The sequence below is a fragment of the Portunus trituberculatus genome, chromosome 15, assembly GCF_017591435.1.
Source record: "Portunus trituberculatus isolate SZX2019 chromosome 15, ASM1759143v1, whole genome shotgun sequence".
Classification (NCBI taxonomy): domain Eukaryota; kingdom Metazoa; phylum Arthropoda; class Malacostraca; order Decapoda; family Portunidae; genus Portunus; species Portunus trituberculatus.
In genome coordinates this window covers 442,542-467,117 of record NC_059269.1, presented here as the reverse complement: position 1 = coordinate 467,117, position 24,576 = coordinate 442,542, and the positions used below count along the sequence as shown (strand labels likewise).

General features: G+C 43.4%; 2 protein-coding genes across 2 annotated transcripts in view; both read left to right on the top strand.

The window, feature by feature from the left end:
* Window positions 1–24,576, top strand: part of LOC123503941 — a 127,570-nt gene that overhangs the window by 84,855 nt on the left and 18,139 nt on the right. The window contains exon 6 of the mRNA XM_045254066.1: window positions 21,575–21,739. Within this exon, the coding sequence (XP_045110001.1) occupies window positions 21,575–21,739 (165 nt within the window). The remainder of the gene's footprint in view (window positions 1–21,574; window positions 21,740–24,576) is intronic.
* LOC123504002 lies at window positions 3,927–7,134 on the top strand. The gene has a single exon (XM_045254201.1). It carries the CDS (start codon window positions 6,358–6,360, stop codon window positions 6,946–6,948), a length of 591 nt encoding a protein of 196 aa, XP_045110136.1. The 5' UTR covers window positions 3,927–6,357; the 3' UTR covers window positions 6,949–7,134.

Sequence of the window (24,576 nt, the reverse complement as noted above, 5' to 3'; positions counted from 1 at the left end):
AACATTAATTTCTGCAGGGAATATTTTGTGACGGCCCTGGTACACGCGGCAGAGGCTGGATGCACATGTCCAAATGATTTTTGTAGCACAGATCTGGGTCTACCTTGTTCAAAAACATCTTGTCACAGACGTCACAGGTAAATCTGTTAAGTGTAAAAAAAACTTTTGGTAATTCTTTATAACAAGTCTGTCCCTCCTTTTCCCTCCATCCCCCCAACAAGCTTGGGGGGCCTGTCGGGAATCAGGGTTTTGGTGGGGAGAAAAAAAACGCAATATGAGCATTAAAAGAAAAAAAAAAATTACGGAAATTTTCAATAATATTTCAAGTTTTCCAACCTAATCTAACCAAGTATAACCTAATCTAACCTAACATAACCTAATTTCTAATATAACCTAACTGGACCACACCTGCTAAGGCATTAAACTAACCTAATGTAACTTAGCCCCCCGTGGACCCCTCCGCTAGGGCATTAACCTAATTTAAGCTAACCTAACCTAATTGTGGGGGCTGCGTCTCCCCTAGATCCTCCCCCAACCACGCTAAGGCATTAACCTATCATAACCTAACCTAAGCTATAGTATACGGAGGGGAGGCGCAGCCCCCAGTGAACCCCCCCGTTAGGGTGTTGACCTAGTGCTAACAAGGAACCTAAAAAATGATAACCTTATGCCTCTCGAATGGCAGCGCGTGATTGGAGGGATTAGCTCTATAGATACACCATGAAATCCTTATATGCCGCTACCCACAAATTCCTGTTTATACCCACAAATCTGTTATAAACAATTGAAAATCATTTCAGTGTTTACTCTTGACTGGTGCTGAGCTCGCTGGATTTAGAAACTGATGGCCAAACTAGACGCTTGCGGCTCAATTATTTTATGTTTACGGCAAAGTCACCAAGCCTTCTACATATGTGAGTTTCGTGTTTGTACGTGAAACGGACCTTTAAAAAGATTAACTAAATTGTTTTATAATACGTGAGCGCCTATGGCGGTGTTGAGACCAAATAATAGAGGTGAATAGAGCCCTTAAGATCCCGGGTATCACTTCCCCTGTCACATTTTCCTACTTTATAAGGTATTACAGGTAATATACCCAGTATCCATTGATACACAATATGCTAATTAAGCCGCTACACCACTAGTGACTGCTTGTCATTCAGTAGTTACATTGGCAGAGACATTTTTGTTGTGGATCCCCTCAAATTATTGCACTGTCAAAGAGGCCATGATGTTGTGTGTTCGTTCGCCCAAAGTTTTCAGAGCACCACCATTAAAAAATATACCCAAATCTTCTGCAATATTGCTATAACCTTATGTCATTATCAAACAACAGTGCAAATATCCTATCATATTTATATTTTACAATTAATGTGCTTAGATAATGCGTAACATACGAGATTCTCACGTAACTGAAAATCCAAGTCGGAGTCACAAGCTTTGAAATGAGTAGCGTGAACAAGTGTGAATCGTGGTCCATCCAGAGTGCGTAGTCCGAGATGTCTCGAGAGTGCAAGACTGTTTTCATTTAATTCAAACTGCAAGAATTCTTATGAATTTCAATATCAGTAAACCGTTACTAAATGTATTTCCTTTACATGATAATACTTATCATATCTTCATGCTCTTCATAATAGTATATTTTATTGATTTAAAACTTACAGAGTTGGTAACTCGTCTCACAGCCAATCACCGTAAGTGTTCGTTATCACGTGACTCTGAGAGCTAACACAAGCGAACATAATTATTATTATTATCTTCAAAAGCGTTCGCCTTTGGGGCGCCAAAGGCGAACGCTTTTAGGACCGTTCGCTTTTGGCAAGGTGCTACTGAAAACGCCTTAACTGAGATAGAAAGGTGCGTTAAAGAAACTGAGTTATCCAAGAATTCCTCTGGCAAGGTTCATGCGCAGGTGGTTCATGGGATCATTCAGACATCAGTGTCAGGTGGCACGGCTCACAAAACAGCTTGGACTGTATGACAAGCATTAGAACAACACATAAAATAAAGACAGCTGTGCAAACCAGATAAACACAAATTAACAAGCACGATGAGAAAAGAACATGTGAAATAAGAAATACTAACACCAAAAGAAAGAAAAAAAAAATACCAATGATAAGTGAATGTGCTTATGTTATAAAAATTAGCAATGTCATGATAAATTAAGCTGATAGTGATATGAAAATAAAGTAACAACACACGGCAGAAAACTAAATTTAGCTCAAGAATTCTGCAAAAAAAAAAAAAAAACATAGTACATAGGCTATATTTCTTAGGCATCCGCAAAAATAGCAAGATAAACCCAATAGAAATAATACAAAGCGTAAAATCACAGAAATAAATCAGTGTGATAAAACAAATACACAAATATATCAGTAGCACTGGTGATTACCTGACGGACAACAGTCCAATAACAAAAACCTTCACGGACTCGGCGAGCGAATGCACTATTGAGAGAACAGGTACGTCTCTGAGGGTTACTGAAAACCAGACAGCAGGCTATAGCCAACCGGAGGACAGGACACAAGGCGTGTAGGTAAAATGACGCCTCTTTTGCTGCTAATGGCGGGAAAGCACAGCCTACAACACGGAAAAGAATACAAAGGAAAATATTAAACACGAATGTATGGTAATAATAACCCACATAACGTGTGGTATAGATTCTGACCACATTCCCTAAAACAGGACCTCTGGAAAGGCACACAGAAAGCCGGAGAAGACTCGATGCGTGGGAGGTGAAGAGGACCGGGCGAGGTGGGTATATACAGTGCGTTCACCAAGCAGAAGGCACCACACAACAAAAGGCATAGCACAGATGGGAAGGTGCAGAGTAAGCTGTGCAAGAAAGGCCAGCAGCATGGCCTGCTGGGAGGAGTGAGCAATAAGCAAGGAGTGCGTGGCACGTAGCTAGGGTTGCCAACACCACCTCCTAAAAATACGGAACGCATAAGCTGAGGTTGGAACAGTGATGGCGGGTAGAAAGTCAATCATATTGACAAGGCTTGAAGATAAGGTCTTCCATAAGTACCCTGTATTAAAAGGAATTCAAGGATATCTTGACTAAATGTGAGGATATATTGCAAAATACGTTAATCAGTCAAATTATCAATAATGTATTTTTGAAACTACATGTGTCTGTATAAATTCTAAAGAATGAGACACTGAAAAATATATTTCCCTTAATTAAAGAAAAAAAATTTCTAAGAAAAAGAAAACCCATTTGGAGAAAACAGTAGCTAGCTACCTGGAATATGAATGGATCATAAATATAGCCATTACTTATACATTTTCCAAGTGTACAGATCCTGCAGATGTAGCCATGTTCAGTACCAGGTACCTAACAGGGATGAGACATAGGCATGGCACAACACAGCAACAGTATTCTCCGCCCCTCTCATTTCTAGATTGACAGCCGTTGGTGATGCACCGTGGAGGCGGCAGTGCTTCCATGAGTTGATGAAATCTTACCCTAGATTTTTGTCGATTTTACCCTAGATTCGAATTTTTACCCTAGATTGTCGAAGTTGCCCATGAATTGTTGATTAATACACTCTTATCATACATAAGTTTAAATATTGCCCCCCCACCCCCAAACACACACACAGGACTACACACTACAGCCACTACTACGGCTGTTCTGTGTGGACTCGTCCTCGCAAGTGACTGACTCTGTGTGTGAACTGTGATCTAATCGTCCGAAGATCCAAAACGTGTACGCGTAGTAGATGGGTGAGTGGAGACTGGGGAGAAAGGGGATGGGGTGGGGGGGTGAAGGGATGATACAAGTCACGGGGATGATTGTGTACATGAATCGAACATGAAAGAGAACCAGCCTGCCACCAGATTGGCACCATTCCAAGCACACCTATCCATAGGACGGCAGATTACCCTAAAATTACCCTAGTTTATGCATTACCCTAAACACTACCCTAAGAAGGGTCCAATTACCCTAGTTTAGGGTATTTTACCCTAAAATGGAAGCACTGCTCAAGAGTCAAGCCAGCCAAACTGATTCTATACATAGAATGTTTTACAGAAAACGGAGCACAGGCAGTACATAAAGGACATACTAACATAACACAACATCATCACAAAGCAACTTCCTCGTAAGTGACATAGGTAATTGAATCAAGATACAGTTACTGAGAAGTTATTAGAATTTTATATAAACACACACACACACACACACACACACACACTAGGTGGCAGAAGTGTGGTTCGTCCCATCGAGGTTATAGTGACAGACAGAAACAGACAAAACAGACAAGCAGAAGCAAGAAAACACACTCGAGTTGAAATACCTCGCCAGTGGTTTAATCTACCCTCCCTTCTACTATCTAACGTGACATCCCTAACGAACAAAATGGACGAATTAATTGTAGCGGTGAGATCAACCCATGCAGACATTGTGCCAATCACTGAGGCGTGGCAAATAGTACCGGAAGGGTGTATGGTGCAAGACTTTCAACTCTTCCACTATCTAATATCAGAGAGAAGAGGTGGGGGTGTGGCTGCTTACTGCCGCTCCACCCTCAGTCCCTCTCACCTCCCGGTGGCTGTCCCCCCCAGGAGTGGAGGCCCTATAGGTACGAGTGACTCCATCCTCCCACCCCCGAGACGCAGCATTAATCATCCTCTGTGTTGCATACCACCCCCCACGTGCCCGCACAGCACACCTACTCACTGAGCACATGATAAACACGGCTGACACTCAGAATGAAATATCCTGTTGCCAAGCTGGTTATCTGCGGAGATTTTAACAGACTAGATGTGAGTGAAATTCTACACCAGTTACACTTAACCCAAGTCGTTGACTTCCCCACGGTCCAACAAGCCAAACTCGACCTTATCATGACTGACCTACATCATTACTACTCCTTCTCCCACCCTCTACCCCCACTGGCACGAAGCACCCACCGCTCCATCCTGTGGTCACCCGCACCCACCACTTCACCCCCGCACTCCAAGGTCATCAAGACCTACCGACCTATGCCTGACTCTTCCCTAAGGTTGTTTGGACAGTGAGTAACCCAACACCCTTGGAATGAGGTGCTACAAATGGAAGACGTACATACCAAGTGGAGCAACTTTGTTTCCACCACATCAGCATCCTTACACCACTACTTCCCAGCAAAGAGCGCCACAGTGCACCCATCTGATGCCCCGTGGATGACGCTCCGCATTAAAAGGCTCATCAAACAGAGAAAATGGGCCTTCCATACCTGCTCCATACAATACAGGAAGGAACAAAGTGATACGGGAGATAAAGATAACGAAAGCAAGTCATTACCCAAACAAAATTCATCAACTCAAGCTCAACAACAACAGACAGTGGTATGATAAGATTAAGGCTTTGTGTGGTCTACAAAAACAGTCCTCTCCTTTTCCTTGTACCTCACACCCCCCCACTGAGTCAGCAGCAGACGAGATGAATAGTCACTTTGCTACAATCTGTCAAACATTCCCGCCCCTTCACCCCTCAAGTCTCCCTGCTTACCTCCCTGCTCCCTCCCCTCCTCCAGCTGTCCAGGTGATGGATGTCTACAAGAGAATTCTGAAACTCAATCCTCAGTCAACCATCCCTACTGACCTAACCCATTAAGATCTACAAAGAATTTGCTCCAGAACTAGCCACCCCTCTCTGCTCAATAATAAATGCATCTCTCTCACAGTACTCATGCCCTGTCGACTGGAAAACATAATTTGTCACACCCATTCCTAAAACTGCCAGCCCACAATCTCTAAGTGACCTTATGCCAGTCGCTATCACACCCATCCCTAGCCTCATCTGTGAAGAATTTGTGTTTGACTGGGCATACCACAAAATCAGTTCCTCCTTAGACATTCAGCAATTTGGCAATATCAGAGCCACCTCTACCTCTCACTACCTAGTCAGCTTCCTTGACTTCATTCATACGTAGTCACCTGGACAAACGGAACACCTCTCTAGCAGTCGCTTTTGTGGACTTCAAGAAAGCTTTTGATCTGGTTGACCACACTGTTGTCATTAACAAAGCCATCAGTCTGGGTCTTCTCTCTCACCTGATAGCATGGCTGGTTAACTTCCTCACGGGACGCCGGCAAGCTGTACGTTTTCAAAAACACACATCCCCTTACCAACAACTAACGTGTGGCGTCCCTCAGGGCACCAAGATGGGTCCACTCTGCTTCCTGATACTGGTTAATGACGCTCTGACAAAAACCCCTCACCGCTGGAAGTAAGTGGATGACTGCACCGTGGGTGTGTCACTCCACAACAAACACCCAGACTACTCAGCACTTCAAACAACGTTGAACTGCCTGCAGGAGTGGTCGGAGGAAAGCAGGATAACAATCAACTACACCAAAACTGTAGTAATGCATATCTGCACCGCGCCCCCTCAACTATCCGTGGGTCCTCACCCCCTCCAAGTAGTTCGGTCAGCCAAGCTGCTCGGAGTCACAGTGGACGATCAGCTGACATGGAAATTACACGTTACTGCCACAGTGAGATCGGCAGCCCACAGACTCTACATGCTGCGCAGACTTAAGTCACTGGGCACACCAGCTGATGAGTTAAAGGGGATATACATCACCTTCATCCTGCCCAAACTTATGTATGCATCACCTGTATGGTCTTCCTCCCTCATCTCCACTCAACAGCAACAACTGGAAAATGTCCATAAAAGGGCCTGCAGAATCATACTTGGCCCTGCCTACACTGACTATGATCACGCCCTATCTACCCTCGATCTCCGCACACTGGCAACCAGACACCAAGCAGCCCTCGTCAAGATGGGTAGAGGCCTGCTGCGCCACTCACGGCTACGGCATCTCCTCCCCCCTGACGCGCCCCAGCCAATCCATGCCACACCACACACAAACGTGGTCATGCCACTCAAGGCCCCAGGAACTGACCGTTATCATCATAGTGCTATCCCCTCCATGGTGCTAGCCATAAATAGCTAAGTTAGGTTCTCATCTTGAATGTCCCTTAATCCCCATATGTACATCTTCATGTAATGCTATCCCCTTCATGGTGGGAACCATAAACAACCATAAACAGCTAAGTTCAGGTTCTAATCTTAAGTCTCCCTCAATCCCCATATGTACATTTTCAGTATGTATGTACTGCAATTACTAATAAACCGTATTTTTTTATTATTATTATTATTATTATTATTATTATTATTATTATTATTATTATTATTATTATTATTATTATTAATATTATTACACACACACACACACACACACACACACACACACACACACACACACACACACACACACACACACACACACACACACACACACACACACACACACACACATACACACACACACACACACATACACACATACACACAAAGACACACATACACACATTTTAAGAATGCGAGTAAACAGAAATTGACGAAATGTTGACAGAAAAATCGTGAAAAAAGTCAAAAAACATTAAATTTTCAAGAGAGAGAGAGAGAGAGAGAGAGAGAGAGAGAGAGAGAGAGAGAGAGATACCAAGAGTGTCTGTTAAAGATAAGAATCACATCCAATAACAATAATCTTGAAGTGTCTGTCGCATCCGCCCTCTCAGGAGTCCTTCAGGAGTGTGTGGGATGAACAGGGCTTCCTCAGACACCTCATTTGCTTCATCCTCCTCCTTTTTATCTTCTCCTTCCTCCTTCTCTTTCTCCTTCTTCTCTTCCTCCTACTCCAAGACGTCCACTCAATGTCCTTCTGTTTCCGTAGCGTCCTTTTGTTATTCTTTTTCTTCCCCCTCTTCCTTTTCATTTACTTTATATTCTTCCTGCATCTATAGTCTTCCTCCTTGTCCTCCTGAATATTTCTCATTTACAACAATTAGGCCTAAAAGGAAAGCAATATCGTTCCTATCTCCATAAGAAAATAGATACGTAAAAAACAAATTCATTCATGTATTTTTTGAGCCTAAAAAAATTCCCATTTCAAAGTGTCTCCTCCTATACTTGTCGTTCTGTAACTTAGAAGGGAAATATGGCTTCTAGAAATGTCATGTGTATTACAAGCCTGCGTTAACAAGCAGGGATGCAATGAATGGATAGGTATTATTTCTATGTAAGAGAGTCTTTGGAGAAGGGAAATAAACGTTTGTAAAAAGATGCCCTCTAATGATGAAACATAGACAGTAGTTTTAGCTGTTACTTGAAATATAAATGTGATTATGTCATTTCAGAAAAGGAAAGATATAAAATAGAGAATACATTTGCACCACACTTTATGGAGGCTGTGGTAAAGTGTATAGGGTGAGCGTAGGATAGGGCAGACGTCCACGCGTAGGTTCCTTCGAATCCTACCACATACTGCTTATCCTTTCTTTCCTTCAATCTATCTTTCCTTCAGTCTATCTTTTCTTTCCTTCAGTCTTATCCTTTCTCTCCTTCAGTCTATTCTTTCTTCCTTCACTCTATCCTCTTTTCAGTCTTATCCCCTTCTTCCTTCAGCCTTAATCTTCCTTCCTTCCTTCCTTTCTTTCCTTCAGTCTTATCGTTTTCTTCGGTCTATTCTTTCTTTCCTTCAGTATGGCCTCCCGTGTAACTCCTCACTATCCCACAACACCTGCCCATCACCAGGTATAATAGCACAGGTAACTAATGCGCACCTGACACCAACACGTCACGCATAAACAGGTGAGCGGATCCATCAATGCACTAATAAATAAACAGCCCAGGTAGAAGCACGACAGGTAGGCAATATACTCAATTAGTAGAGAAAATACATAAGACATGGCAGGTTAGTTTGGTCCAGATAAAAAAAAATTCCTGGTCGTGTACAGCAAGAGTGGGATGAGTCAATATAGAACAGCAAATATGTACAGGTGATTCAATCAATGAGTAAAATGAGAAGAAGGTTAAATAAGTTTTCTGGTAATTTTGAGGTCTTGCTTTATTTGGTTTCTTTTTTCGCCCCTTCAGGACCATGGCACGTTCTCATATTCATTCTGCTTACTATTTGATGGTTTTATACAGCTTCAGACACTTATTTGATTAGAATAGTGAAGACTGTGGCCATTAATCTTCTGACCTCCATAAACCCTTCCCAAAGTCAATAAAATCGTCTAATCACACCCAAAACTCATGGTAAAAAACGCGTCACAGTTCGGAAAAAAAAGGATTAAACTTAAAAAGGCAAAATTGTATCTGAGTACTGAAGAATTTAAATGTGGTGCCTTTAATGCTATTTTTTCTTCTAGTTCCTTTACCAGTGCTGTTGTAATTGGTCAGAATCGTCTTTGTATTTTCTACGTAAGATGGGAAAGCTGGCAAAAGTCAACACAAAACATACTTAAAAAACGACCCACTTGCAAGTCCGAAACTGTTACCCGCCCGCAAAAAAAAGGGATAAATATCTTGCAACAAACAGCAAATAAACAAATATTGAAGCAAAAAACACAGGAAAAAAACAGGTGAGAGAAAAATAAAGAGAGAAAAAGAAAGTAGAATTAAATATAGAAAAGGAGATAACGATGAGCAAATAAATACAAGAGAGAGAAACAGAAGTAAGGAGAATAGGAACAAAAGAACATAATAAAAGAGAGAACACAAGAACAACAAGAAAAGAGGGAAGATGAATAGATAAACAGAGAGATGAGAAGTGGAGGGAGGGAGAGAAGGAGGGAGAAAGAAGTAGGGAGGGAGGTAAGGTATGGATGGAGGGAGTGAGGGAGGGAAATTAAGGGAAAGGGAGAGGAAGGGAAACAAGAACAAGAATGAATTAAATATAAAAAATATATATATAAATAACGAAGATGAAATAAATACAAAAGAGTGAAACAGGTAAACGAAAACAACAGATGAAGAAAAATGAATAAATAAATAAACAGAGAGAAAAGTGAAAAGTAGTGAAGAGAGTGTAGGAGGGAAGGGGAGAAGGAGGGAGGGAGGGAGGGAGGGGAGGAAGGAGGGAGGGATGTGGTAGAGCCAGATAGAAAGGGAGAAAAGGAAGGAAGGAGGTAAGGGAGAGGGAGGCAGGCAGGGAGAGGTGGAGGAAGAGAGGGAGAAAGGGAGGGAAGTAATGGAGTGATGGAGGAAGGGAGGGAGAGTAAGAGGGAGTGGTACTGAGTCTTGGTGCAGCAGTGAGCCTGACTGGTGCTCTGATTGGTGCTCTGATTGGATAGATTTAGATAGGCTGTAAGGGCAAGACTCACGCCCCACCTATACATTACCTGGCCCTCCCCATGCACTCACCCACTCACCCTTCCCACTCATTCACCCACTCACTCACTCACTAACCCACCCACTTACACATCCCACCCTCTTACCCAGCCCCTCCTCCCACTCACTCACTCACCCACCGACTCAACCTACCCTCTCACCCACTCATTCACTTACCCACTCACTCCCAGTCATCCTACCCACTCCAACTCATCCCTCCCACTAACCCATTCACTCACCCACCCACATTACCCACTCCCACTCACCCTACCCACTAACCCCACCCACTCCCATTCACCCACTCACTCACTCACCCACCCACTTACTCACTCACTCCCACTAACCCTACCCACTCCAACCCACTCACCCCACCAACTCCCACTCATCCCTCCCACTCACCCACTCATTCACTTACCCATAAAATCACCCAACACCCTACTCCCACTCCTCCCTCTCACTCTCCCCTCCCAGGTAACAAAAAACGGGACTCGGTTACGTCAGTCAAATCAGATACAATAATACGTTTGCGAATGCTCTACTTTCTCTCTCTCTCTCTCTCTCTCTCTCTCTCTCTCTCTCTCTCTCTCTCTCTCTGTGTGTGTGTGTGTGTGTGTGTGTGTAATTCACTGTTTGATCTGCTGCAGTCTCTGACGTTACCCTACGGAACGAGCTCAGAGCTCGGTGTGTGGTGTGTGCCTGAGACCAGGCACACACCACACACCGGGACAACAAGGTCACAACTCCTCGATTTACCTCCCGTACCTACTCACTGCTAGGTGAACAGGGGCTACACGTGAAAGGAGACACACCCAAATATCTCCACCCGGCCGGGGAATCGAACCCCGTTCCTCTGGCTTGTGAAGCCAGCGCTCTAACCACTGAACTACCGGGCCGTGTGTGTGTGTGTGTGTGTGTGTGTGTGTGTGTGTGTGTGTGTATGTGTGTGTGTGTGTGTGTGTGTGTGTGTGTGTGTGTGTGTGTGTGTGTGTGTGTGTGTGTGTGTGTGTGTGTGTGTGTGTGTGTGTGTGTGTGTGTGTGTGTGTGTGTGTGTGTGTGTGTGTGTGTGTGTGTGTGTGTGTGTGTGTACATTCTCTCTCTCTCTCTCTCTCTCTCTCTCTCTCTCTCTCTCTCTCTCTCTCTCTCTCTCTGAATTGAATAAACATAGCTCTACGGTTTAACCCTTTCATTACCGCGATGCATTTTTATCTTGATTTTTTAGGTATGTTTAGACAATTCTATTTACATTAAAAAAATAAAAATCTTCGCTCTTAAAGTGTGGACTGATATTGAGACATTGGTTGTGTACAGTGTTATTAATAGTAAAGAGAAACAAAACGGCGACCTCCAAATCATAACATATAAATCTTGACCTCCATGTCCTCACAAACAAAACACCAACCTCCAAAACATAACATATAAATCTTGACCTCCATGTCCTCACAAACAAAACGGCGACCTCCAAAACATAACATATAAATCTTGACCTCCATGTCCTCACAAACAAAACAGCGACCTCATGTACATTAAATTGGTCTAAAATAGGCATGGTATTGCCATCATTTTCATTAACAACTCTAGAATTCTCATCATCAACATTGTGGAAAGGAAAATGCGCCATCAGAATGATTAGTTGATTATATAATCTTTCATATAAAAAGATGAAATAAAAACAAAAAAGGTAGTTATAATTGGAAGTCTTAACCGTAACAGTAAAGCAAAAGTAGTAAATATGGAAGAGGTTAACAAATAGCATCAATAAGACTGAGGTAGTAATTATTGTAGTTATTGTTGTAGTAGTAGTAGTAGTAGTAGTAGTAGTAGTAGTAGTAGTGTGTGTGTGTGTGTGTGTGTGTGTGTGTGTGTGTGTGTGTGTGTGTGTGTGTGTGTGTGTTGTGTGTGTGTGTGTTGGAAGGGTGGTTTTTTTCTCTCATAATTGTGGTAATTGTAATGATGGTGGTGGTGGTGGTGGTGGTGGTGGTGTGGTGGTGATAGTGTTGGTAATGATGGTGTTGGTGTATTGTTCTCCGTCATATTAGTAGTCACGGTAGTAATGATGGTGATGATGGTGATAGGGGTGATGGTGATGGTTATGGTGAAGGGTTGTTTCCTTCAGTCTATCCTTTCTTTCCTTCAGTCTATCCTTTCCTTCTTTCAGTCTATCCTTTCCTTCCTTCAATTTGCTATGCCATTTGTCGAGTGGTTTAAAGTTAGTTACATGTCACCATGATACCCAGGTTCTAGGTGGTTACATCAAAGATGCGCTTGGGAGGTGATATGGGCCCTGATATGGGTACCATTATAAACAACATTGCCTTCGCCACTAATGGGCGGAAGCTGAACAGCGCTTCCCACTCTTCAAGTATGCCTACAGGCGCTATAGGCCATAGCATAAGAAATAAATATTATCACACAGTAGTGGACATCAGCTATTGTCATTCCATCACCACAACAGATCCCAAGCCACACCTCCCACCCCGAGACGCAGCATTAATCATCCTCTGTGTTGTATACCACCCCCCACGTGCCCGCACAGCACACCTACTCACTGAGCACATGATAAACACGGCTGACAATCAGAATGAAATATCCTGCTGCCAAGCTGGTTATCTGCGGAGATTTTAACAGACTAGATGAGTGAAATTCTACACCTAACCCAAGTCGTTGACTTCCCCACGGTCCAACAAGCCAAACTTATCATGACTGACCTACATCATTACTACTCCTCCCCACCCTCTACCCCCACTGCCACGAAGCACCCACCGCTCCATCCTGTGGTCACCCGCACCCACCACTCTCACCCCGGCACTCCAAGGTCATCAAGACCTACCGACCTATGCCTGACTCTTCCCTAAGGTTGTTTGGACAGTGGGTAACCCAAAACCCTTGGAATGAGGTGCTACAAATGGAAGACGTACATACCAAGTGGAGCAACTTTGTTTCCACCACATCAGCAGCCTTACACCACTACTTCCCAGTAAAGAGCGCCACAGTGCACCCATCTGATGCCCAGTGGATGACGCCCCGCATTAAAAGTCTCATCAAACAGAGAAACTGGGCCTTCCATACCTGCTCCATACAATACAGGAAACTAAGGAACAAAGTGATACAGGAGATAAAGATAACGAAAGCAAGTCATCACACACACACACACACACACACACACACACACACACACACACACACACACACACACACACACACACACACACACACACACACACACACACACACATACACACACACAAAGACACACATACACACATTTTAAGAATGCGAGTAAACAGAAATTGACGAAATGTTGACAGAAAAATCGTCAAAAAAGTCAAATAACATTAAATTTTCAAGAGAGAGAGAGAGAGAGAGAGAGAGAGAGAGAGAGAGAGATACCAAGAGTGTCTGTTAAAGATAAGAATCACATCCAATAACAATAATCTTGAAGTGTCTGTCGCATCCGCCCTCTCAGGAGTCCTTCAGGAGTGTGTGGGATGAACAGGGCTTCCTCAGACACCTCATTTGCTTCATCCTCCTCCTTTTTATCTTCTCCTTCCTCCTTCTCTTTCTCCTTCTTCTCTTCCTCCTACTCCAAGACGTCCACTCAATGCCCTTCTGTTTCCGTATCGTCCTTTTGTTATTCTTTTTCCTCCCCCTCTTCCTTTTCATTTACTTTATATTCTTCCTGCATCTATAGTCCTCCTCCTTGTCCTCCTAAATATTTCTCATTTACAACAATTAGGCCTAAAAGGAAAGCAATATCGTTCCTATCTCCATAAGAAAATAGATACGTAAAAAACAAATTCATTCATGTATGTGAAGGGAGAGGAAAGCCAAAGCTGGTGGTGAACATTGAAATCTCCAAGATTGTAAATCTCAGCGAAAGGGTAGAGGGACAGAATGTGCTCCACTTTAGAAGTTAAGTAGTCGAAGAAATTACTATAGTCAGAAGAGTTAGGGGAGAGATAAACAGCACAGATGAATTTAGTTTGAGAGTGACTGTTAAGTCGTAGCCAGATGGTGGAAAATTTGGAAGACTCAAGAGCGTGGGCGCGAGAGCAAGTTAAGTTGTTGCGTACATAGATGCAACATCCAGCTTTGGAATGAAAATGAGAATAGAGAAAGTAGAAGGGAACAGAGAAGGGGCTACTGTCAGTTGCCTCAGACAGCTGTGTTTCGGTGAGGAAAAGAAGATGAGGTTTAGTAGAGGAGAGGTGGTGTTCCACAGATTGAAAATTAGATCTAAGACCGCGAATGTTGCAGAAGTTAATGTAGAAAAAGTTGAGGGAGGTGTCAAGGCATTTGCGGTCTTCAACAGGAGAGGTGTCCGACCTGGGGACATTTTTGGTCCCCTCCCCAGAGGGGGACTCTGAGGCGTTGTTTATTTCTGGTCCCATTTTTCTTTTAAATTTTATTTGGAGTGAAGGGTGTATGTGTGGTAAGTGCATGTAGTTTTGTGTGAAGAAGGAGAGCTGTCTTTAGAGGGTAGGCTGTGACTACCCCCTTGAGTTGTGAGACACAAAGGGAAACATTCAACGAGATCACAACTAGCTTTAATGGAAGGTTCACAGCACCTCCTGAACTAGTGCTATTAGATCTCACTGGGAGTAAGTTATTGTTTCGGTAGGTGTCTACTGCCTCCTCCTCCTGGAGGAGTTCTTCGCATTCGACTTGTTTATGATAACGACTTTCCATCTAATCCCTGTTATATGACATTTATGTCAGGTGATGAAGCCCGTTTGGCTTTAGAGCATGTAGCATTTCTGCCCTTTGCTGGGTCTGGCTTTAAGACGGAACTTCTCCACTCACACAATATTTCAGACAGTGACATGGACTATATCCCAAACTCTTTAGAGTTTTCAGTTCCAGAAGTCCGCCAGATCCCGCCTCCACGTTGGTTTGTGGCGTACTACAGAAATGGGCGTGGGAATTTCATCCATGCCTCCTGGTACCTTGCTAAAGAAATCGGCACAAGTACGGTAAGGGGGTGCTCGTGCGGGCTAAAGATACTACGCAGGTGAGGATGTTGCAACATCTCCCATGCTCTACTGACAGCATGTTTGAGACCGTGAAGGCTCATCCGACTTTAATTACAGTAAAGGCTGTGTTTATAGTCAGGACCTTTTTGAATTCCCTGAAGAGGAAATACTAGCTATGTGTCCTAGCTCAGTCCATAAGGTGACTAAGATGAGGAATTCCTCCAAAATGGGCATTCTCATATTTTATGGTTCCACCCTTCTTGACTGTGTTCATATTGGTCCCATCAATCTTAGGGCGAGGCGTTTTGTTTCCCACCCTCTTCAGTGTTTCTCATGCTACGGTTATGGTCATGGTAAAAGCTCTTGCAAGGACGCTTCCCGATGCTGTAACTGCTCAGCATTAGACTCACATTCTGAGGAGCATTGTGATTCTGCTGCTTATTGTTTCCATTGCCGTGATGCTCACCAGGTACGTTCCAGGCAATGCCCGAGGTATCGCCTGGAGCAGGTTATTTTACAGCTTGCTAATAGTCAGTTCATTAGCCTTGGTAGTGCCTGCTATAATCTCCTTTACCGCCAGAAAGACGGTACTGGTGCGACATCCTATGCTTCATTAGCTGCTTGCTCATCAGCTGTATCTGCAGGTCTGAAGACATCTGCTACCTTTAACTCTCTTGTGGCTGGTGGTCCTGCCGTTCGTTTGGCTAATAGGTTTGCCCTTTTGTCTGATGACTCAGTTGAGTCATCTCAAAGATGCGACGGGAATCCTCCGGCCTTGACCAAGGTGACCCATGTAGTGGATGTACATTCGCTTCCTGTATCACCTAAGCCTTTGAAGGGCCTAACCAAGCAGCACCGTGGCTCTGCGGAGTCGATAGATTTAGCTCAGCCAAAGCAATCTAAGATTTCTCCTGGTGCACATGATTGCGAATCCTCCAGGGACCGCTCTGCAATGGTAGCTCCAATGGTTTCTGTTCAGCCTTCTGTGATACCCTCTGTCTCAGATCGGGCTTCTTGTGAAGATGGTCTTAGCATGGAGTCATCTGATGATATTGTCACAGCCGTCCCTCGTGGACCCACTGTGGCGAAAAGTGTAGTGCAGCCTGACCCTCGTCCTCCGGTGACCGGTAGAAGTGATGATAATTCACATCACTCACCGGTAGGACGAAAGGCTGTGGTCCATCGACCTGGCACACCTCAACTCCTGGTGTCTTCTCGTCTGCTAATTATTTCTAGTCAGGTGAGTCACGGGCAGTCCCTTCAAAAGGCTTGCCCGTCCACTGCATCTAAATAGTCATCTTCAAGCTTCTACAGTGGAACTGTAGAAGTCTTCGCGCCTCGTGGGAAGGAACTCTGAGCTTTAATATCGGAGTTCTCACCAGCCTGTGTTACTCTACAGGAGACGACTATGCTTGGTGATAGTTCTTATTCTAGTCCTCCTGGCTATCGTGCCTTTTTTTAGCACTCCTTTCCCTGAACAGGGCCATCACGGTGGCACAGCTATCCTAGTCCGTCAGGATGTACCTGTTGTCCCCTTGCAAGTTAGTTCTCCCCTTCAGGTAGTTGCTGTCAAAGCCTTTCTGAGACGATCTTACACTATTTGTAGTCTCTATCTCCCTCCTCGGGATCCTGTCTCTAGGGGAGATTTTGCTGCTCTAGTGCGCGACCTAGCTCCACCTTTCCTCCTGCTAGGGGATTTTAACGGTCGTCACCCTTTGTGGGGATGAAGGTGCTAATAATCCTCATGAGGTTTTACTCACTTCTTTTACTGAGGATGAGGGATTGGAGGTTTTATATTCTGGGGATGTTACATTTTCACAGTCAAACTGGGACTTTTACAACTCTCGATCTTTCTCTCTGCACATCTAATTCTTTCCTTGATCTTAATTGGCGGGTCCTACCTAATTTACATGGTAGTGACCACTTTCCAATTTTATTGGAATCTGTGGAATCTGAGCCACAGTCACGACTCCCACGCTGGGTTTTAGACAAGGCAAATTGGGTACGATTCACGGAACTTAGCTCTTTTATCCGTCCATTGGCTGTTTTTTATAATTGTTCTGAGGCTGTTGATTATTTTACTGACTTTTTACGTTCAGCAGCGCATTAGACAGTCCCTAGGACGTCCGGTCGCTTTACTAAGCGTCCCGTTTCTTGGTGGAATGCAGCATGCACCAACGCTGTGAGAGAGAAACGGACGGCTTTCTCTCGTCTCTGGCGACATTGTGGGGACCCGCAGTGTCTGGATGCTTTTCGACTCTGCCGTGCTCGGGCCTGCCGCGTTTTGAAGGAGGCACAAAGAGTCTCTTGGAAAGCATATGTCTCTTCTATTAACGTTCGCACCCCTCTTATGGATGTATTCAACAAAGTCCGCCGAATGGCTGGGAAGTATTCTGCGCCTTCCCCGCCACTCTTGTTGTCTGCTGGGCGAACGGTGTCAGATCCTAAGACTGTCGCCGACCTCTTTGCAGAGCACTTTGCTAGTGTTTCCCGGAAGGATCCTGCAGCCCCAGGTGCACGTTATTGCCAGAGTATGGAATATGTCGGCGTCAACTTTTCTTCGACTGGACGGGAGTCTTATAATGTTCCCTTCTCTGTCTCCGAGTTGCGGACCGCTTGTCCCAGTGTCATGATTCTTCTCCTGGTCCAGATGATATTCTTTATGCCTTCTTGCGCTACATGTCTGACAGTGCTTTTACCTTTTTATTAAATTTTTATAATATGATTTGGCATACCGGTGATTTTCCATCTTCTTGGGCTGTGGCAGTGGTTCTCCCATTTCCGAAGCCTGGGAAAGATCATCTTCAGGCTACGAACTACCCTCCTATATCTTTGACATCCTGTATTTGTAAAGTGTTGGAAAAGATGGTAAATGTAATAAGACTCATGTAGTACTTGGAGAAAGAGAACCACTTTTCATCTGTACAGTATGGTTTCCGAAAGATGAAGTCAACTAATGATGCTCTTTTATCTCTTGTCCTCAATTTGTGAGGCCTTCGCTAATCACTACCATCAGGTAATCGTGTTTTTTTTACCTAGAGAAGGCCTATGACACAGCTTGGTGCCATGGTATTTTACGTTCCTTGTTTTATTTTGGCCTTCGTGGCCACCTCCCTATTTTTATTCAGTAGGTTTTATCCAGACGTCTTTTACGGGTTCGAGTGGGGACTGTTCTCTCCGAGGCCAGTGCTCTAAATGGTGGTGTCCCACAGGGAAGTATTCTTAGTGTTAACTATTCGCTGTTGCCATAAATGGTGTTCTCCCAGATGGCGTTCACAGCTCCTTTTATGTTGATGATTTATGTATTTCTTTTGTTGCTGCTAGGATGTCACTGTAAATTTCTACCCCCATTCAATTGAGAAGCTGTATTTACTGCAGAATTATGCAGAGCATTACATGCTTACTCACTGACTTCTATCGGTAATTTTAAGTTATCACATCATAAGTTTATTGTTGTTAAAGAATATTCTCTATGGATGAAAATTTAATATAGCAAAACAATCATCATGGTTTCTGCTGCTCACCATCAAGCGGCTACAAGGAGGAGGAGCTGCTCACTTACTTACTTTACTCTTCACATCAGGACCCAGACAAGAAACATCGTTTGCAATATGCTCACAAGGCACTAAATATCTAATTTTGTACTTAACAGTATATAGTATTTGCTTCTAAATAAGCAAAATATGAAGACGGCACCTCGGATCCATATAGATGCCTTTCAAGCAAAAATAACCTAACTATCTAGTTATCACTCTACTAGACATTTCAGCACCGCATCGTCACCACTGCAAATCTACCACTATAAACCATTAAGTGATTTAATTTCCATATCCCTTTGAAAGTTTACTATAACACGAGAGTACCTTATTAGTTCACTTGATATTAACGATGAGTAATTGGTAGATATGTGCAAGGTCGCCGTAGTACAGTGGAACCATGCGCGCTTTGGGGTCCGAGGGGTTTCCAAGCGCACGGGTTCGAATCCTGTTCACGGTCCGAGTATAGGTTGGGCTTCCTCACTCAGGGCAACGGTTTCCTAGCAGATGGGCTTTGAGAGAGGAGGTACCCTAAACAGTATGCCCTTTAGCCCATAAATTCCCGTGAAAAGCCCACATGGTATAAATAAAAAAGAATTTAAAAAGGCACTCTTATATCCACTCCTCAGCTCTTCCGCTTTGAGCGGACTTCCAAATCACGAGCGGAAGTGCACGACCGCCAAAAATTTGAAATAACAGCAGAGCAGGAGGCAGCGGACGCTTCGAAATTATAGTCCGCTCTTAACCTCGCTCTTTTTTTTTTATCATTCTCAGCTCGCGGAGTCCTCTCTTCCCCTTGCGCTTTTTTTCTCATTCTCCCCTCGCAGAGCCCTTTCTTCCCCTCGCGCTTTTTTTCTCATTCTCCTCTCGCACCTCCGCTTGTGCTCCCTCTGTCCCCCTCTCTGCTCTCAACTCTCCGCTCACAACTGTTAGTTATGATGGTGAAGGGAAGGAGAAAGAGGAGGAGGAAGACAAGGAGGAGGAGACTTAACTTCCAGTGTATTAATTTAGTTACCTTGTTTATCCAGGAAATTCAAATGAGGGAAAAACTCATTCAAATCTCTCTCTCTCTCTCTCTCTCTCTCTCTCTCTCTCTGTGTGTGTGTGTGTGTGTGTGTGTCTGTGTCTCTCTCTCTCTCTCTCTGTGTGTGTGTGTGTGTGTGTGTGTGTGTGTGTGTGTGTGTGTGTGTGTGTGTGTGTGTGTGTGTGTGTGAGTCTGTGAGTCTGTGTGTGTGTGTGTGTGTGTGTGTGTGTGTGTGTGTGTGTGTGTGTGTGTAATTCACTGTTTGATCTGCTGCAGTCTCTGACGAGACAGCCAGACGTTACCCTACGGAACGAGCTCAGAGCTCATTATTTCCGATCTTCGGATAGGCCTGAGACCAGGCACACACCACATACTGGGACAACAAGGTCACAACTCCTCGATTTACATCCCGTATCTACTCACTGCTAGGTGAACAGGGGCTACACGTGAAAGGAGACACACCCAAATATCTCCACCCGGCCGGGGAATCGAACCCCAGTCCTCTGGCTTGTGAAGCCAGCGCTCTAACCAGTGAGCTACCGGGCCGTGTGTGTGGGTGTGTGTATCTGGTTGGTTGGTTGGTTGGTTTTAAGGTTAGGAGCCGCAACAGCTTAGGTCATACGGCGCCTCTACAATTTATTAATGAAAACCATATAGTTTATAAAAAAAACTAACTAAAAACAAATAAAACAATGAAATTAAAAGTAACTAAACTAAAAATACTATAAAGCGAAATAAATGGGGGAGGAAGCCAGCCTCCCGAGTACCCGTAAACATCATGGCCTGGGGCCAGACATGCTGGTCCAAGGACCTGTGAGAGATAGTAGACACCGCTATCTCTACCGCGACACCAGTAGAGGTAGCCGTGTCGTAAGTCAATCAAACTAGGGCACTCCACCAGCAGATGCTGCACGGTGAGCAGCACCAGTCAGTCATCACAGTATGGTTGAGGGTCCCCGGTCAAGAGATATCTTTGTGTAAGATAGGTGTGACCTACTCGAAGCCGCGCTAATATAACCTGTGTACAGCGGTCGCGGATATGAGTGTATGTCTAGTCATGGAGAGGTGGCAACCCCTGTTTGCCACCTCCTCTGCCAACTTGCAACAATAGCTAGACGGATACACTTGAATACATCTCGAAACGGGACAGGGGCGGGGGATAGAACGCGACTTGATGCCTCTTTGGCAAGGTGATCTGCCTGGTCGTTCCCAGGGACACCAACATGACCAGGGATCCGGCAAAACCCAACACGGTATCCTCTTTTGGTAAGCAGATATAGCCACTCCAAAGCTGATAAAACCAATGGGTTAAGGGAAATGATAGAGGAGAGAACGGTAAGAGCACTGCGAGAGTCACTAAAATTTGTAAAAGATGAAACCGGGAGAGTAAAAAATATCTGTAAAGCAAGGACTATGGCAGACAGCTCCGCAGTAAAGACATATGCCACTGAAGGAAGGTTACCAGACCAGTAGAAGGAGGGGAAAACCACACTAAACCAGCATCCACTAGCAGCTAGGAATTGGAGATGTCCGAAATGCACCCGTAGACAAGCGGACCCCTGCATGATGCACGGAGTCAAGCACGCGTAGCCGTATATCCGTTGCAAAAGAGTAGATCTCAGAACCATATTTCAGCTTGGGAAGTATAAGTGTACGGTGAAGATGCAGTAGAGTGTCCCTGTCCGCGCCCCAAGAGGTGTGACTTAAAACCCGAATGCAATTCTAAACAATAGAATTAGTCTTCCTCCTCAAGCAACTCTCCAAAAATCACCATCACTTTATAAGCCATTATAAGACGACCATTCTTGTCAACTTCATTACTTTACTCCTTAAATTATTTTAACCTTAAGATATTTATTATTTCCTTTTTAGGTTGCACGACAATCCAAACGATGTTCCAAAAGACGTGAAGATTGACCTGCATTGGGTTTCTGACCTTCCCCTTTTTGACTATGACACTGACATGGATGTCATGACTACTTCCAAGGCCTTCGCACGGGAGCCATGGAGCAGGCAGTACTTTCAACAGCTACGAGAGTGAGTAGTATTCTTGGCCTGTGATTTCCTAGATTTGAATCAATGGAAACAGGCTTATTCGGACCGTGGCTGATTCGGACCAAGCTGATTCGGCCCTTTTTCTGGCTCTTTCGGACCTCGATGTCCTGGCTGATTCGGACCTCGACCTTATTGTCCTGGCTGATTCGGACCTTTTCCAGGGGGGACTTTGCCTAATTCCAACACTTGTTACCGAGAGGATATTAATTGAATAAGAAAAGGTAAAATTACATTTTATTGAAAAATTACATTTAATGCATTTATTAGGAATACTCTAAGTCTTAGTCTAGGCCTACAATTTCACTTACACATAAATATATGCACACTTCTTGAGTAACTGGCCAGTTGTTATATTCTTATCATTATATTCCTTCCATACTTGTATTATACGACCTTGTATCTCCTTCACCCGATTTCTCTGATACCTTTTTAATTTTCCTTCTTTTACGAGTTTTATGTGATTAGGTATTTTCTTCGCCTCCGAGTATAGCAAACTTATCAATAAATAGAAGGGAAGGTTACCTTTTTTAGCACTTCTGTTTAATTTGTGATGCCATCCTTCCACGTCATTGTTTGTCCTTATGCTGCGCCCAAAAACTGACCAGTTCTCTACTGTCCACACATTATGATGTAGCCATGTTTCATCAACGTAATTAAAAAAGAGCCTTCCATATTCCTGCCTCAAAGTCGACCACAAACGATGAGACATTTGGTTCTGCTGGTAAAATTTCAAGAACTGCCTTAAAAACTGCTTTGTAATCTTTTAACCTTTTACCAGACATAACTACAAAGCAGAGAGGAATCTGTTTCATAACTTCCTCACTTTTAATGAAGCAGTGAATGGATAATAATTGGTAAAATGGTTCCTTAACAACTTTGAAGGTACCGTCCACATACCATGTCTTACCCTTGACCAGAGAATTTATCTGTGTGTCTGTACAAAATATTAAATGTTTTTCAAACCAACCACTACTTCTCTTCTAAAAAACTCCTCTGGTATAGTTTCCTCAAGGTAGCCCAGATCTAGTTAGAAGGACAAGTCACTGGGGTCCTTTGGCCGACAGGAGGCCCGTGCTCTATTAAGGGTTCTTATCAGAGTGTTGTGGTTGGGTCTTGCAGCTTCGGGCAGGCTAGCATCCTTAAAATGCCCTTAAAACACCTTTGAAGCTGTAAAACACCCTTAAAACCCTTAACAATACCTGTGAACCCTTAAAACACCCTTAAAACACCCTTGAAATACCCTTAATAACACCTGTGAACCCTTAAAACACCCTTGAAATCCCCTTAATAACACCAGTGAACCCTAAAAACACCCTTAAACAGACTTAAACACCTTAAAACACCCTTAAAACCTTTCAAACAACCTTAAACACCTTTGAAACCCTTAGCAATGCCTGTGAACCCTTAAAACCCTTCAAACACCCTTAAACACCTTTGAAACCCTTAAAACACACTTGAAACCCTTAAAACACACTTGAAACCCTTATTTACAGAGCTTACAATATTACTTGCAGATTCAAACACATTAACTTTGCCTTTGCTTTTACACTGTGCCTTAATTTCTATTGCTGTACGAATACCTGGTCTGGCTCGATGTGTATGTGAAACTGTCCCTGTTGAGAAAAACCTATCTCCTGTTTGTTTAACAACAACTGAACAATGGTTAGCTTTTCCACGTACACTGCATCTCCATTCGATAGTACCACTTTTTTGCTGCCGTTTAAAGGTAAAGCAATACCCATCACTCGAAACTAGTCTCACTAGATTCCACGATGGTATAGTTAATTGCGGCACCAAGCTGGTTGTCGTCGTCAGGGCTCATCAGACAGAGATCTGCATATATATATATATATATATATATATATATATATATATATATATATATATATATATATATATATATATATATATATATATATATATATATATATTTTTTTTTTTTTTTTTTTTTACATTACAAGGGCACTGGCCAAGGGCAAACAAAGAGTTGGAAAAAAAAAATCCCGCTGGTTGCCAGGCCCTGTTAAGAAGAAAGTAGAAAGAAAAAACAAAAAATCTAAAAGGAGGGTCCAGTTAACGTAAGAGGTGTCTTGACACTCCTCTTTTGAAAGAGTTTAAGTCTCTCACTACCTGACTCCACGATGGTATAGTTAATTGCGGCACTTTGGGACTTAAAGAATCAAGACAGTCAGTTAGAGGAGAAGAGTTGATAAGACAGCTTTAGATTCCACCTGCTGTGTGTGGATCCCCAGACATGAGAGCCATACTCCATACACGGGCGGATAAGGCCCTTGTACAGAGCAAGCAGCTGGGAGGAGAGAAAAATGGACGAAGACGCCATAGGACACCTAACTTCTTGGAAGCTGATTTAGCAAGAGTAGAGATGTGAAATTTCCAGTTTAGATTTTTAGTGAAGGATAGACCGAGTGTGTTTAATGTAGAGGAGAGGGAAGTTGAGTGTTATTGAAGAAGAGAGGATAGTTGTCTGGAAGGTTATGTCGAGTAGATAGTTGTAGAAATTGAGTTTTGAGGCATTGAACAAAACCAGGTTTTCTCTGCCCCAATCAGAAACAAGTGAAAGATCAGAAGTTAGGCGTCCTATAGCATCTCGCCTTGAGTCATTTAATTGTTGTTGGGTTGGGCGTCTGTTGAACGCTGTTGAATAATGCAGGTGGTATCATCAGCATAGGAGTGGATATATATATATATATATATATATATATATATATATATATATATATATATATATATATATATATATATATATATATATATATATATATATATATATATATATATATATATATATATATATATAG

Bases quoted from the DNA above. Each gene is read 5' to 3' on its own strand.
- LOC123504002 (XM_045254201.1), top strand. From the start codon at position 6,358: ATGCATATCTGCACCGCGCCCCCTCAACTATCCGTGGGTCCTCACCCC.